General features: G+C 42.1%; 1 protein-coding gene across 1 annotated transcript in view; it reads left to right on the forward strand.

Moving 5' to 3' along the window:
• Positions 1-10,745, forward strand: part of T265_07800 (hypothetical protein) — a gene marked incomplete at both ends in the record, with an annotated part of 57,454 nt that extends 46,709 nt beyond the window's left edge. Inside the window, one exon of the mRNA XM_009173420.1 lies at positions 9,807-10,745. Coding sequence (XP_009171684.1) covers positions 9,807-10,218 — 412 coding nt within the window. The remainder of the gene's footprint in view (positions 1-9,806) is intronic.
• Positions 10,746-15,493: the final 4,748 nt, after the last annotated feature.

Below are 15,493 nucleotides of genomic sequence, written 5' to 3' on the forward strand. Positions count from 1 at the left end.
GTTCATAGCGTCGACAAGTGCACAAGTCTGCTACTGACTGCACTATGCAGTGTCAACGTTCGCAAAGCGAACCATGGTGAGCGAAATTTTGGCTCAGTAGTTTGGTTTGAGGTCGTGATTCTCATTGATGATGCGATCACACGAAACTCATGTGATAGCAAGTTCAGGCAGGTTCAGCAAACGGGACGTTAAGGAGCACGTGCACGTAGGTCAACTTCGCGCTAGTACGCTAGTACACAAGCGTCAGACGGAAGGCCTTCGTGGCAAGATGAGTGACGGTCACAGATAAGCAAAACGATTGGAGATCAAAAGTGCACAGGCGGAGGAAGCAAATGTTTCGGGAAATTATCGAGGTAGAGTTAGATTCAATACTGATCAAGGGCATAAAAACGTTCATGCACGATGTCGACGAAGTTCGAAAATACACTGACAGCTGTAAACGTTAATTCAAAAACAGAAAACAATGTCTTTTGGTAGCATGAATTATCTCCCGGGAAATAACTGTCGCCAAATAGATCACAACTTATGCACTCTGGTAGCAGGCCTCCTCATGTATACCTTTTTATATGAAACACTTTTAAAGTTGTTTCCATTTTACGCTCTCTATTCGTACATTAAATCAAACTCGTCAATGTTTTGTGTCAAAAGACCGTCATAACATTTAACTTATTCACCCCCGATTGAGATTTTCCGTGTTGGCAGCTAGTAGGCCTCACTAGTATCTTGTTCAGCAGCAAAGGCACTTACAACCCAGGTCTTTGATTCAGCTTTCACGACCCAAATGGGGGCATATAGCAGCAGCTGCACAAAGCTCCATGTGACTTGACTTAATGCTAGCCCGTTAAGTCGGTCTTGAAAGACAGTCACGGTCGTACAAACAAACAATTGGATTCTTGACATGAAGTAAAGTTTGAATCGGCTATTCATGCTGACCGGATATTCAGGTCAAGGTCACTCAGTTTACTTCGACATACCATGTGTGTCGGTAGCACTCCAAACAAACATACACAATGATTCCACATCCATTGATCCGCGTTCTAAACCATTTTCAACACATCGCCTAAGTGATTCGTGCGTAAACTCACCGATCGTGTTAAGCAAAACGATACTTTTTGCTATTAGTGGACGTTCAAACAATGTCCTGGTGAGTACGCTCTAAATTAGCGTATGTCGCTGTAAGATGTGTACGGTAAACCTGCTCGGGGGTTGAATATTGTTTGTGAGAGCTAACTAACTTTGGTGAGGATGTCGATAGCACATTTAAAAACAGCTATATTTAAAACGTGGATTGGTCTCTCTCTTTTACTAGTCAAACTGACATAGTGGTTTGAACCAGACTCCTTCCAGCCTCTCCCTTTAACTAGGCCACTCACATTCGCATATAAACGTTTTTTCCATGCTACTAGTTATCCAGTATCCAGGACGCTTAAAAGGCCATACTGAATAGTATCATTCTTACAAAACGAGGTTCCATGCTCGCAGATCCGGTTGCATGATGAAGTTTACTCAGGTAGAAGTTATGCAAGTCAAAAACATCGAAAGTGAATACGATTTTACTGAGAGGGGCGCTCCATTTTTCATCCTTACTGTCACTATAGTATGATGCAGTGAAGTTCTCCGAACACTATCAACTGCAAATTCCTATTAAATTCCTAAGCTATTCGGATAATCTGCACTTATACACTTAAGTTATTGGTAGTGTCCAGGGTTGACGTTGTAAACTGTATGACTGGACAACCGGTAAGCAACCCAGATATATATAGTTACACCCTAGACTTGGTGGGCCACCCACAACACCCCGAATCACTTTGCCAGTTCTAACTGTCTTTGATGAGTGACACTAAATGTTCGAATACCTCTCGTTTAGTCTATAAAATTGCAATCCAAATTCATCTTAATTACCGTCTTCGTCTGTTTTGGGGAGATGTTACAAGAATACTTCAATTTGTCAACCGAATTCCCTCTCATACCCGTTACAATAACGCTTATCGTGTACAGATTGACTACTATATGGCTCATTAGGAACGTGCGAATGAAAACGGCAGACTTTCTTCACTAATTTAAAACTATGACCAAATATCAGCCGTTGTACCATTAAAAAATCCAACAGCATCAGAGATTTCAGCTTTTAGACAGAGGATTTGTCAATTTATACCGTGCCGAAGAAACTCATGAATAATGAACTATGGCTTTTTTAACACAAGTGAAATAAACCCACGGGCCAAATACTGGATTTCCTGTTGTAATCCACAAGTCCCTATGTCTGGAAATCCAGGGAGAAGTTTAAGCACTGAGACACATTTAAGGGAGAAGCCAACAGAATGGTTAACTTATGTTCTTACGCTTACCCGAAAGGCTATCAATAGGAACTTGGTTCTAGGTTGCCGGGATGACGAGGATCCTCGACAAGAACGTACGTGGTGAACTTTCTGACGGAGAGGAGTCACGCGTTTGGTCCCGTACTCATGGAACTCAAACGAAGTAAAGGAATAGTTGAAGGCCATCTAGGGTAAAGGAAAAAGAATAAACACATTCCAGGGTAAACATCGCAGTGTCGCCGTCTCCAAGTCAGGTTTTCTTGGGGATTTGAGCCTACGGTCCACTCTGGGCATTAACTCACGTGTCTGTGTACACGTCTCACAGTTAGGCCTTAAAAAATTCAGTCGCGTTTAGTTCTAAATCTGATGAAAGCGGATTTGTTTACGGAAAATTACGATACAGGGAGGCTAGTTTTGTGCTTGTCAGATAACCCCGTTCAGATACAGTTTCTGGATATTATACCCACGACATTGGAGAGCCTTAAGCATCAGATAATTCTATCCTAAAATCCATGGTGATTCTAACGTCCAGTTCTGTCAGTCGACATTTACTCGGTAGATATGGTTGTAGCAGCGAAGGTCACTTATGGCGTGAATGGGACGATTCATGGAAACTGTTTCTAGGCCACTTACTAAAACATCAGCAAGTAGCGGTCCCAGAAGAAGGCACATAGCATTCTCGAGAACCACTAAATATAAGTTGCACGATAGTAGAGCAGCGCAGTAAAGAGACTGGCTGAATCAGACTGCAAGCTCGTAAGCAGAATGTTTCGTGACTCCACACCATACTTCGTTTAAAATTCGAGATACTGCATGGTGTAGTGGACCTACTACCCAATAGCTCATTCAAAGAATAAGGGCCTATGTACTGTAACCCGACATCAATAAGCATTCCAGCCGGCCAGCACTGCATCGACACACCACAAACTAGAACCCATTGGATCTTTCCTACTCCTTTACTCCGGACGACCACATCAATTCATATAGATACACTCAGGCAATATCTCAGTGGCTGAGGTGACCATAATTGGATTGCATGACCCTCCCGTGGCACCGGAAGGACCTTGTCCATTCACCTTCCATGGTCGATGCCCTTTCGGAAGTCCATGCACTTTCTCAACCCTCAGTTCACATACTCCGACCACCATAACTTCTGTCAGGTCTGAATCTCAAGGTTACCCTGGTGCTGAATACTAGTACATCTAGATGTATTTTATCGTATATTACTCAGCATGATTATATATATATATATTTTCACCCCCTCGGAAGTGTATCCCCTGAGGAGAGGTTATATCGTATATCCTCAGCATGATTATATATATATATATATTTTCACCCCCTCGAAAGTGTATCCCCTGAGGAGAGGTTATCCACCATATATCCACCAAACATTGTCTTTTCAGTCTGTTGTTAAGACATAATGGTCGAACCAGACTGTGAAAGATCCACAGTCGTAGGCATTATCTGGACATACTCGGTTGCCGTGGAAGTCTTGCTTGCTTTGTCGAGCAGACTGCGTTAACACCCGGGCGTTCTTAGAATTTTCCCAGGGAGATTGCCACAATGCATCAGCTACTCATTCGGCCGACAATTAATGCTAAGTGTTCTCCATTACAACTTCACTGCCATCGCTTGCTATCCATTTACAAGTGATATGGATTTTTATGGAAGACTAAAGCACTTGTAACTAAAACACGAGTGAACACGTGATGTGGATCTCGTAATCAAAAGTTGGGTGAATACTGTGTATAAATGAAGGTTAATCACATTTCTGCTGAGCCGCTCATAGCCAAGCGGGTGTGTTAGGCCATTGGCCGGAGGATTGCGGATTCGGAACTCGCTGAGCCTGGTGAGATGTGCCCTGCTGATGACCCAACAAGGATGAAGCAGCTGTACCGAGCTTCTTGGCTTTCCTGTTCCAGATGGTTTCACCTACAGGATCGAATAGCCATTGAAAATTCCAAAACCTCCTCTCACAAGCAAGATCAAAATGTTCTTCGTCTACGCTTGGTGAAAATGTCAATGAACAACGGTTTTGCGTGACGTGAAAATTTCACATAATGCCATGGAAGTGAATGAACTGTGTGCCCTTGACGGTATCTCGCAAAGTATCAGTAAATCCGCAGGATTTACGCATTCTAGTAAAAGTGTTGCATCGATCTACCTGCAGAGTATGCGGTTTTTTATCTGCATCAAATCCAAATGATAAGTGGTTCGAATTCATCCCTAGACCTTTTTTCGCTCGTTTTACGTGTATTTGTGCTCTCATCTCAAAAGCCAAATGAGATATTTTTATCTGAAGGGAATGCTATTCACCATTACTTATTACGTACACACTAATCACCGAGTGGCTTTTTCGGGATTTTGTCAGCTGAAAATTCAACACCGTGTTTCCAGACGCTTCCTACACGGCACCCACAGTTGCACCGCAGGTATCCAGCAGTCTAACAGTTTCTAAACACGCAGTCTGACATTTTAGCAGAAGGCTAAATTCTAGGGAAAACAAAACAGTTGGTTCAACTACGAGTTAGGTTTTGACTTATTTCTAGCTTACAGATTTGTTTGTCTAACCTCAAGAACACAGCTTAATAGCCGCGACAGTTGGTATGTGCTTTCAAGTTAAGGAAAACCTCGATTCAGTGGACAGCACAATAAGTCAAAGTTCACAACAACCGTCATAAAGGACAATCTTACTGTGGCGTATATCATGCGCTAGCCCGGGCATGTTTGGAAACGTAATTAGGACTACGTAGAGAACGCGTTTCGGGATGGGAGTCACATGGTTAACTTGGATCTTATAAATGACCAAATTATTTAGCGTCTCATCGATGCAAACGTAGTCAGCTGTTGGGACTCAGATCGCCTTCCTTCCAACTTAGTGCTGAATACTAAACAATAAAAAAGATCGTCTTTACTGCCATGGTGTGCAACATAATTGTCGGCAGTGTACGTGCATACTAAACACACGAGCTGATTAACCAGAGCACCTTTATGGATTTTTAAGTGGTCTTCAGACCACAGGAGGAACTGCACAGAGGTTTGGTGTCCATATGCCAAACTTTTTGAGGATCTTAATCCAGTTAGCATATCTGCATAGTAGCCTTTCTAGTTTCAGTGAGGTTTGGTAAACGATGACCTCTAAAACGGTCCTAAGCATCTAGTGTTTGATCAGTCTTAATGCTGGCACTCAAACACGGCGGTCATCGAGCACTTCAGTTTAACGGTTGGTTGAAAAACAAATGATCTCCGAAGTTGTCTCAGTAACTTTATAATTTCGAAACGTCATCCAATTTAAGTTGCTTACGTACAAACAAGGGTAAGGGTCATGTTGGGACAGGACAGTAGATTTAAAAGGTTTATGACTTATCTACCGCTGAATTTTATGTACTCATCACAAATAATGAGTGCGTACGAATTTTCGGAAAAGCCTCCTTCGGGAGCAAATGAGTAGGGGCAACAAAGTAACAGTCACAAATCAAGTATGGCAGTCAAAATTGGTGGAAGATGTCTTATTGTCGAATAACACGTTTGCTTGTTCAAATATGGCATTTCAGGTTCATCGAGCCTGTGCTACTGAAGTGGTTAAGTATGAGCGCCTCTCACATCAGATGTTCGGGATCTAAATCACGTCGTGGCCAATGAGATGAACAACCGATGAGGCTTGACAACAGTGCAACTCAAATCTCTCCCTACTCCTATTTGGAATATTTGCTCCGGATCAAGATGTGGACCGTTTAAATTTTAGGAACGCGAGCAAATAAGACCCTCATAACTTTCCCACCGTAGTTGTTACCTTCCTCTCCTGTCAAGTAAACTGAGGGCATGATAGCAAAATTGCAACCGAATACTCCGTGGATACATATAAGCCCACTTTCCCATAAATCAAATAAGGCAAAACCGTCTACTTTTGGTCAGAACGAGTCGGTTTGATGGACAGAGTAAGACAAATTTTTATGGGTAAAAAGCTTTACAATAATATCTGAACACGGGGTAGAATATTACGGAGGATGAAAGTTGGGTCAGATTAGAGTAATTACCCTGTAGCTGATTGTCTATGGATTAGTGGTGCTTTTGATTATTGATTTTGAGAAATTGTGATTCTTTTGTTTAGCAGTGAAGTACTGTTTTGTCCATCAAGCAAAACGTATATGTGCCCTTCAACCTTAAGAGATACCAGTTTGTATCCGACTGAGTAGAACATCTAGATCGAATTCAGTCGATTACATGGCGAGGAATTCTAAACGTAAAAGAGCGGTAAGGCACCCAACGGGGATATGTTTTCATGGAGAGCACGTGGCCGAGTTCCGAAAACTTTTGAAGAGGATGGACTTTCCAGCAGGATGATTAACTGGGTGGGGCAAAGGTTGGTTGAATCACTAAATCTAAGAGTAATCATCCGATCCTTGCAGCCGCTAGCATGATAAGCGTTATAATTGTCGCTGGAATGGAGGATTATTTAGGACGAATGGCCTGAGTATCCGTCAGTGGTTAAAGCTGCTAGGTGGTCAACACAGGTAACATCCGGATGTCATAACGTATCCGGTGTGGTGGCCAAACTGGTCCAGCTTCATATACAGTCATAAAAGTTGCAAGAAGAAAGATGGCATCGGACTGGAGTAGCGCTTCTGCTACTGTGCACTTGAACACATGGGTTTCGACTGACATGTTGTCATCTCTGCTCTCGTATACGGACATATGTGCGCCTTCGTGTGTAGTAGTAAGTTGGAAGTTGACAAACGGGTGGGCGTTTTTGTCAGTGTAGTGATCGCTGTGCCCACAAGCTAGATTTCGCCTTGTTTGAGCAATTGTGGACTCAAGCTAATTCATGATCAGTGCCTTGATTGGTACCCACTACTCAACTACGGGTTCTACGTTATCGATGCAGTTCTAAAGTTGCGTACCGTGGATCTTGATAGTATTATCAAGTTTTTTGTTAAGTAGTGTGAGGTACAAAAACTCTGCTGTGTTCATGCATTTCGGAACAATATTCGTACAAAGTTGTTGGCCATAGAAACTCAGATGTGTGAAAATGCATACCGGGGAGGTTTGACCACTGGTGCCTTATCAAGAAATAGAGCACAAATTAGTTCTCTCAATACTACAACCCGTTCACGTGCCAAATGTTTCGTTATTCTAATTTTGGGGGCCTCGATGGAAATAGATTTACTACAGTTATTTTCTAACTTTTAGGCATTTATGTTTTATGCTCGGCAAGGAAGGTCGGACAGATTTGACAAACTGTTTTCCGCCGCATCTTCTCCAAGCTCTTCTCTTACAGTTCAACGGGAGCTAGTTGCATGAAACAATAAACGAGTACTAGTTTGACAATGCAGTAAATGTCCTGCAATGTCGTCGAAATTTTGGAAAGCGGCATAAACTAACTGCAGATTCCATCGTGTTGCAGGTACTCCTAATTAGGCTTTAAACCTATCTCAGATTCCTTGGATTTATTTTGGTTCCACCAACATGAACGATATGATTTACAAAGACCTGTCCCACCGGATCGCAAAGTGGAGTGCTTGTCAACCGTGGTTCCGTTTGCTGTATCAGACCTTGTCATTACAAACTGGGCTTCCCCAAGTTACGGGACTAATTAATGCCACTCAGCTTGGGATTTATAATAAGCGGGTAAGCCAAAGAACGAAAACCCTGACCCCCATGGGAATTCACAAGGATCATATGATGATGAAATGAAGTTTCACTCGGGCTCTGAAAAATGGGAGAACAGATGCTATTTTTGTTTCATCCCAAGAGGTTTCGGAAAACCAAATAATTGGGAGGTTTATTATTATCCTGATTTCGTCAGATAGGTGGACGGCTATTGAACGTGGTTTTCCTAGAAAGGACTATGTGCACAGAGATGCGTGCCATAGATAATTGCAAACTCGCTGGCTTGTAATTTATTCAATGGTGGACGAAACCTTAAACAGTCAGCCAGTCAGATTCACGCAACATCCAAGAAAAGGTCTTTTGACTGCGCACTTATTTGCGAATAATAACTAGTGCTGCGTCACAGGATATGGGCCAGTTGGGATAGACTGACCACTTATCGGTCGACAATAGTCCGTCGGAACCATACAGAACAAAAAGCTAATGCACTGAGTGAGCAAGACTTCTCGGTGGACGCTTTGCCTCACGATGGAACCAGATAACGTTGTAAATCAGACAACGCTAACGTAAAATGGCGGTGGACGCATTGGTTGGTTTACCTACAACTTTACCCGGACCCAGGGGGTTTTGCTGACAGTTCATCAGCAAGTTTGAAGGTGTCGTGATGATTAAAATCTGAGCAGTTGAGCTCATTTTCAAAGAGCACTTTTCAGGAGTTCCTGTTTTGTTAGAATGCTTGCTTACAAAGGCCACGTGACTGGAGAAATTGCTGTTCAGGCGCGATATCGCTTACACAGTGATCCATAGCAGGCCAACTGAATGCACCAGTCATGCCTCGGTCAACACTGTGTGTTTTGTACCATGACTCCGTCGAATGCCGCCATTTACAAAATCGACTGAACAGACGTCTGAGGTTTTGAACGACCACGGGGTCCCAGTTTCCCTATCCGCCAGGATCGTGTGCGTTTAGCCAAGTTAAAATAAGGAGCTTCTGCAAGTCAGCACAACCCAAACTAGCAGTGCTCACAAAACATCATAATGCGTTATTATCTGGAAGGGTTATATGTGGGAAATTGTCCGAATCAGCACTGATATTAGTCAGAGTAAAAAGGTTCAATTCGGATCCCCACAACTTTCATGCACACAGAAGTTTATGGCTCATTGCCAGTTGTTATTTATGGCTTCTAAGTGGAGAGTTCTGTCGTTTACCATGGCGGGGATTCTGTTGTTTGTGGAAGTGGCATTTGCTGTTTGAAGAGTTTGACTGGGAACGTCACATTACACCACAGATTTTACTGTTTTTTTTCTACGATAAATACCTGTAACTAGGACCACTTAAACTGTTCTTTATTTGCAGCACTTGGATAAAAACTGAATTCTTACACAAAAATTTAGGAGTGATAGAGCTTTTGGCCTCCTTCGAGGGAGAAACTCCACTTGCACCGCCACTTAAGGAGTTATTGTACACAGTGATCGATTTCGCCTTTAATCCTTAGGAGTGCAACATACTTATTTGTAATGTTTATTCAGTATTTTGTTCATAGTCACACCACTCTCGTTTGAACGGTCGTCCTGATTTTCTGTCGTAATTATTCCAGTGAGTCAACACCAAACGGAAGCACTGGACTCGAGTTTCGCTCTTATAAGAGCTCACCAGTAGTGCCTTTTCTATATTCCACGTAATCAACGGCTTTATTGGGAGCGGCAGTTGGTACTGCAACCATCATTACTGATTCTTTATCGTTAGATAGCTATAAATCATTAGGTTCACTTCAAACATAATAGCAGTAGTAATTTTTTTCACTTGCGCGTCCTTTGTAAATTGCATTTGTATTTTATGGTTTCGTTTAACTTCCACTCTCTTATTTCTTCCCTTAGTTACACACTTCAGTGCGTTCTACCGATCAACTATTTTGTGGAGAAAGTTTACGTGTTCCTCTGGTTTTGGTTCGTGATTCTCACCTGCATCACCTTACTGAGCACTATTCATTGGGCTTTCAATACTCTCCTACCAGTTCGACGAATTGCCTACATCAAACAATACATTCGTGCTATTCGACAACTTTCCAACACTGAGGAGCGAGACTGCACTAGATTTGTTAACAACAACTTGGGACCAGACGGTGTACTCATTCTACAAGTAGTTTCACGTGTGTCCAGCGATCTGATTGCCCTAGATGTGACAGCCACGTTATGGAGCAATTATCGACATGCAAAAATTACAGGGACGGAAGAGGATATCAATCGATTTTTAGAGACAGTGAACAGGAATTCCACGACCGCTGTATAGCTAAAAATCGGTTGGATCCCCTGCCAGCCCCATTGTTCATCCCATGTGGATCCGACCGAAATGTCTAACTTTTTATATCCGATGTCTTCAGTTGTACAAAAATACTTTTTACTTGGTTTGATGGACGCCATTTGTACCAGGACATCAGTGTTCTCATTTGCTGAACTTCAGAGAGACAACGAGACAGCAGTCCAGAAGATGAAGAGCACAGACTGCCTTATATGGATTGTTGCTCACAAATAATTTGATTTACGCCTCTTGACTGTCCGCAGGGGGTGATGGTTTTGTGCGTGAATTTGCACAAATCACACACACCGGACGCAATACAATCTCCACCCGCTATTCTCCCTTTCCCAACTTCCGTCGTCAACGTAACGCCCGCACCTCCTCAGGAGTGTGACCACACCTTGTTTTGCTCATGTACTAGCAGTGTATACTTGAAAGTGACCTAATTAGTGATGTTCCTCTTCCTTCCAACCCAGCTTTCCAAATTTTTACCCATTCTTTTATTTCTGCCAGAGGTTAACAAAGTAAATAGCCGTGTGTTCGAAATATGAAGCTGATACATTTGCAGGACACTGGGTCGACGTTTCGCAAACAATGTGTGAATGGGGGAATCAAAAGTACTTTACGGCCTAGAAGAAAGACTCATAAGTTACGTTGGTTAACATTTCGAAATTGTCATTAGTGAAGATAGCCACTTGATCTGATGTTATATTCAGGGTTGGTGCAAATTCGCAATCTGTGTTCACCTCAACAAACCCTTAGCTACAGGGCTTCAAAATGGACGGGAATCGAGGTCATTTTTCACTGTAGTCTTTCAGATGAGTCTGAGGCTTGCTAAGTAAATCGAGTGTTTAGAGCGCTTTTGAACTGATAAGCGGTTAGGTGAGTTTCTCCCTTGCTCATCAAATCTGATCCTTTTGCATACATTGCATCCCTCATAACACATATTCATGCCTCAAAAAATGCTGAAATCCAGTAAATGAGGGCCTTGACGTTTGGAATGATAAATCATCATGGAATAGTGATGGTCGCAAGTGGATGTGTTAGGTCTTTCTCGAATCTACTTAAATTTTGGTGTGACGCTATCAGCCGACGTTAGACTGTTACTTATTGAATTTTCAAGTGGGGCTTCACAGTTTCCCAGTGATTAAGCTGAGGGTAGTTGACATGAATGTCTTCGTCACTACTTTTATTGAATGGTTGTTATGTTATCACCTACATGGAGTTGACAGAAAGGTGGTTTACATGCATGTGCATCGAAATAAATTAAGTCGAATAGATTTGGACACAGTAGTAACAAGATAGGGAGTTAATTTTCAGAATGCGCAGCAATGACGCCCAAATTACTTCCAGAATAGGCAAGTCAATGGCAGCGTTTCCAAACAGCTGACACTTGTGACAACAAAGTGGCATCAGGCTGACTGTCAGAAGTGGACTGCAAAATGTGCGGTTCGTTCTGTCCTAAGTTAAATGGTAGGGACGTGACCGCAATAAAGGGAAAATCTTCAAATGCTCTTTGAGCGCAACCAGAGTTACCGAAGCACTGAGCGAGTTTGATGGAACCATCAGATCAGTAATATCGAAGAACACCAATGGTTTTCATGAAAGCGCACTCTCTCGCTCTATGAATCACCTGGTCAAACTCTACAGGTTGCGCAGCTTGGGCCAAATACTTTGTTTACCAGAAGATCGTCTGCCTCGTAGAATCCGTTTCACCCAGCCTTGCGTCGGATGAAGATGACGCAGGGCGGGCAGTCCACGGCCTGACAGCGGAGCATGAACTCCCTTACCACCTCCTGCAGTCAGTTTAAACTCGTACCTTAGCCCAGTAACTTGTACTGTGGGGAAGCAATTCAGGGTGACTCCACTTTTTTCTTCAAGCCCAAAATCCAAATATTAGGAAGCTTGTGATCTGCAATGTTCCTTGTCCGTCACATTCTCTATTTCTCTACTTGAATTGGTACTCGTATATCTCAATTGAGAAGTCTACGCCAATCGGTGAAAACTTACTGACAGTTGGCCGGACCGGTTGCTGAGTTCTGCAATCATGCTCAAGCCATACATACAAGCTATCATATCGCAGATAATTCTTGGTGTTTCCAGTCCAGTTCAAAAATATGTGCATTATAATGAACAGTCATTAGGTAATAGTACATTTGCTTGCACTCGAGACAATCAATAGGCAAGTTTATTGAAATGGACCGAGCTGTCTAAACTTCATTAATGCGCAGACAGTATCCTTAAACCAATGAATATTGGCACTGATTCGGTGAATTCAGCTACACTAGGTTCAGCTCTGCTTAACACAGGTGGCGTGCGTAGATCGTTTAGGCGTGCGTAGGTCTGGTAAACTGGAAAGAAAAATGGATTCTAAATTAAAAAATGACGATGGAGATAAAGTGAATGAAATACACAGAATACGAAAACTAATTTTTTAAGTATTTATGCTATTCTTACAAATCAGCTACATAGGTTTCTTCACTGATATTTAGAATACCATTTTCAAAGGGTTTTCTCAAAACCCAATAAACCAGACAAACTTCTGGGACTAATATTTGTCTTCCAAAAGGTTTTTTAATGGATGAAAGAAGCGTTATGACAGGATGAATTGAATTGAGCCGTGTCACCTTTCTCATAAACTATTTACGGGAAACAAGGAAGAGTAGGAGGTTATAAACGGCTGACAATATCCGCGAAATGGTTACATTCAGTCTCTCCTGATATGATGCATTTTACCGCTTTGTGAAATCTGCTGTCGAAAATGGACGAATATGGTTTTATTCTCCTTCATCTTCAGAACACAAACGTATGAAGTGGTTACTTCTCTCTTAAAAAGGTGCCCTTTTGTCTACAGAGAACAGCGCGACAAGTAATAAAAGTGTACTACGTCAAAAAACAAGTGAATAATTCAGTGAATCACATTCCTTGAATACATAGAGATGTTCTAATATACGGCAAAACATCAGCTCAGTCATTTGATTATATATGCGTTTTAGCACGCTAACATGTCACATACTTTTTACAGACTGAAACCACTGACTGGCTCACTGAACGGCCAACAACATATTTCTGCTCATCGTCTGCCCGTAGTGGTTTCTTTAAGTCACGCCACATCGGTCTGTTTGAATAGCCGATTCATAGGTTTCCCCTCATCACTTTTCACCATCATTTTTCTTCCTTTGCTGAATAAGCTGCTTTGTGCTTCAGCCATATGAACATCATACAACGCTTTATAACACGTACAACTTCCAAGTCCAGTGATTTGAGCCTAAAAGTTGCCTTGCAGGGCGGCTGAGGTATTCAGCAAAAGGCTCATTTTAAGAATATTTGAGCCTTTTTATGGGCCTTTTTCTTTAGTAAGTGCACCAAATGTCTTTTAAAATTTATAGAAATTTGTCCCAATAAAGAATCGTTTGCTTTTTGAAAAATATCTAACCGTATGAGTGACATAGCGGGGTGGAAAAGTTTCTTCGACATGTTGAGTCCCCGCGGAACCCTATCTATAGGCTAGTCTATCCGCTTTGCAAGTGTCTGGAACATTGAAACGGCTGATTCACTCAGAAAGCTTCGAATCTACCATCCATTACTATCTGCATGCGGGTGAGCTGTTTATTTGACGATGTCCAAGTGACATTCGGAGGGTACCACTACTTGGCTTCAATATTTTTCTGTGTTATGTGCGTCATCACGTATAAAGGAAAAAGCCTCGCCTTGACATGTAATTACTCAAAATGAAGACCACTCAGACGGGAATGATGGGAATGTGAATTCCACGAATATCACAGTCATCTAAAGCTATTCAAAATATTAAATGGAAATCCACAATTAACAATCACTGGTTCAATATCTTCCTGGGCCTAGCCAAAACGCACATTATTTGGATTTCACCAATACCATCTTGCAGTTAAACGCTAACTTTGACGTGTCTGGAGATTATCCTCTTCCGAAGTAGATGAGAAATATGAAAAAGGGATAATCTTAGTAACTGCACCTAATTGATGGGTCACAGAAATAACAGAAGCAGTGGTCTAGTGTCAATCCGTCTAGTGGTTCTGTGTAACTAAAAGCCATAATATATTGACAAACATTCAGGACTACTTGACGTGTCCTTTGTGTGGCAAATGCGGGTCAGAATACCTGAACAAATGACTGTTCAGTTCCGTCATTTCTGCTTGTGCTTTAAAGTGGGTGGCGGCTTTCAGGTTGGATGAGGATTACTTACAGTGAGGAGTGGTTTCTCACCAACACAATCAAAAGATATTTTGGCACAGTTCACATTTTGATAGTTTAGGTGCACACAAACCACAGTTCTGAAACCATTGTATCGATGAATACACGCTGATGGGGCCGGTTAAATTCTGCGCCAAATTCACAGAACGTCATCTGTGATATTAGTGAACCGGTTTACTGTCTTCTGGGGTCAAATAACGCTAAAGTGTTTTCTTTATTTACACTGAAGTGGAGTGAAACCTAGTATGTAAACCTTGCGCGGCCCGGTGAGATTCGTGAGGGATGCCCAACTTGGCAGTTCATTCTACAAAGCGTCTCTCCGGCAGCGCACCGATGCATAGACACGTCAGATTTTGTGGAAACCGAATTCTTGTTTGCGAAGGGGTGATGCTTGTGGTCAGTCATTGAAAGTATTCCGAGAAGCATGGGTGATATACCCTGGGGATTAAAGGTCAGATACGTAATTTGAGCTTTTGCATAAAGAAGCGATTGGGTACATGTCAATAAAACTCATTTCATCTATCAGTCACACTGAAATCAAGCTGGTTGCGATTCTCGCATTTTGTTCTTCCTCCAAGTAATGTCCAATTGTCAGTTTGCTTTCCAGTGGGTTTCACTAGCTCTTATGCACAGCTACACAGCCAACGAATTACCTCTCCTTGCGGAGCTAGTCGGATATGCATCTGTATGGTCACCTTAAGACTGCGTTTCTGCACCTCAGTGCCGTGTGCTATTTTTGTGTACATGGGTGTGCAGTAACCCCAGTCTATTTAGCTTTCGTTGAGGATATGATGATATATTCTGTCAATTTATCGAGTTTCCGCGGCTGAGTTCCCAAAGGACAAATGCAATGCCAGCCAGCGTTAAAAAACTGATGGTCGGCTGAATCTACTTGTTGCATGAACATGTTAGGTGGGGTGCAAATGCATAAACGTTAATTTAAATGCTCAGCCACAATATATGGAGCTAATCCCATCGGGATATATATATATATATATATATATATATATGGGACGAAAAACACAAGAGAGAGGGAGAT

This window comes from Opisthorchis viverrini (genome assembly GCF_000715545.1).
Source record: "Opisthorchis viverrini unplaced genomic scaffold opera_v5_185, whole genome shotgun sequence".
Lineage (NCBI taxonomy): Eukaryota > Metazoa > Platyhelminthes > Trematoda > Opisthorchiida > Opisthorchiidae > Opisthorchis > Opisthorchis viverrini.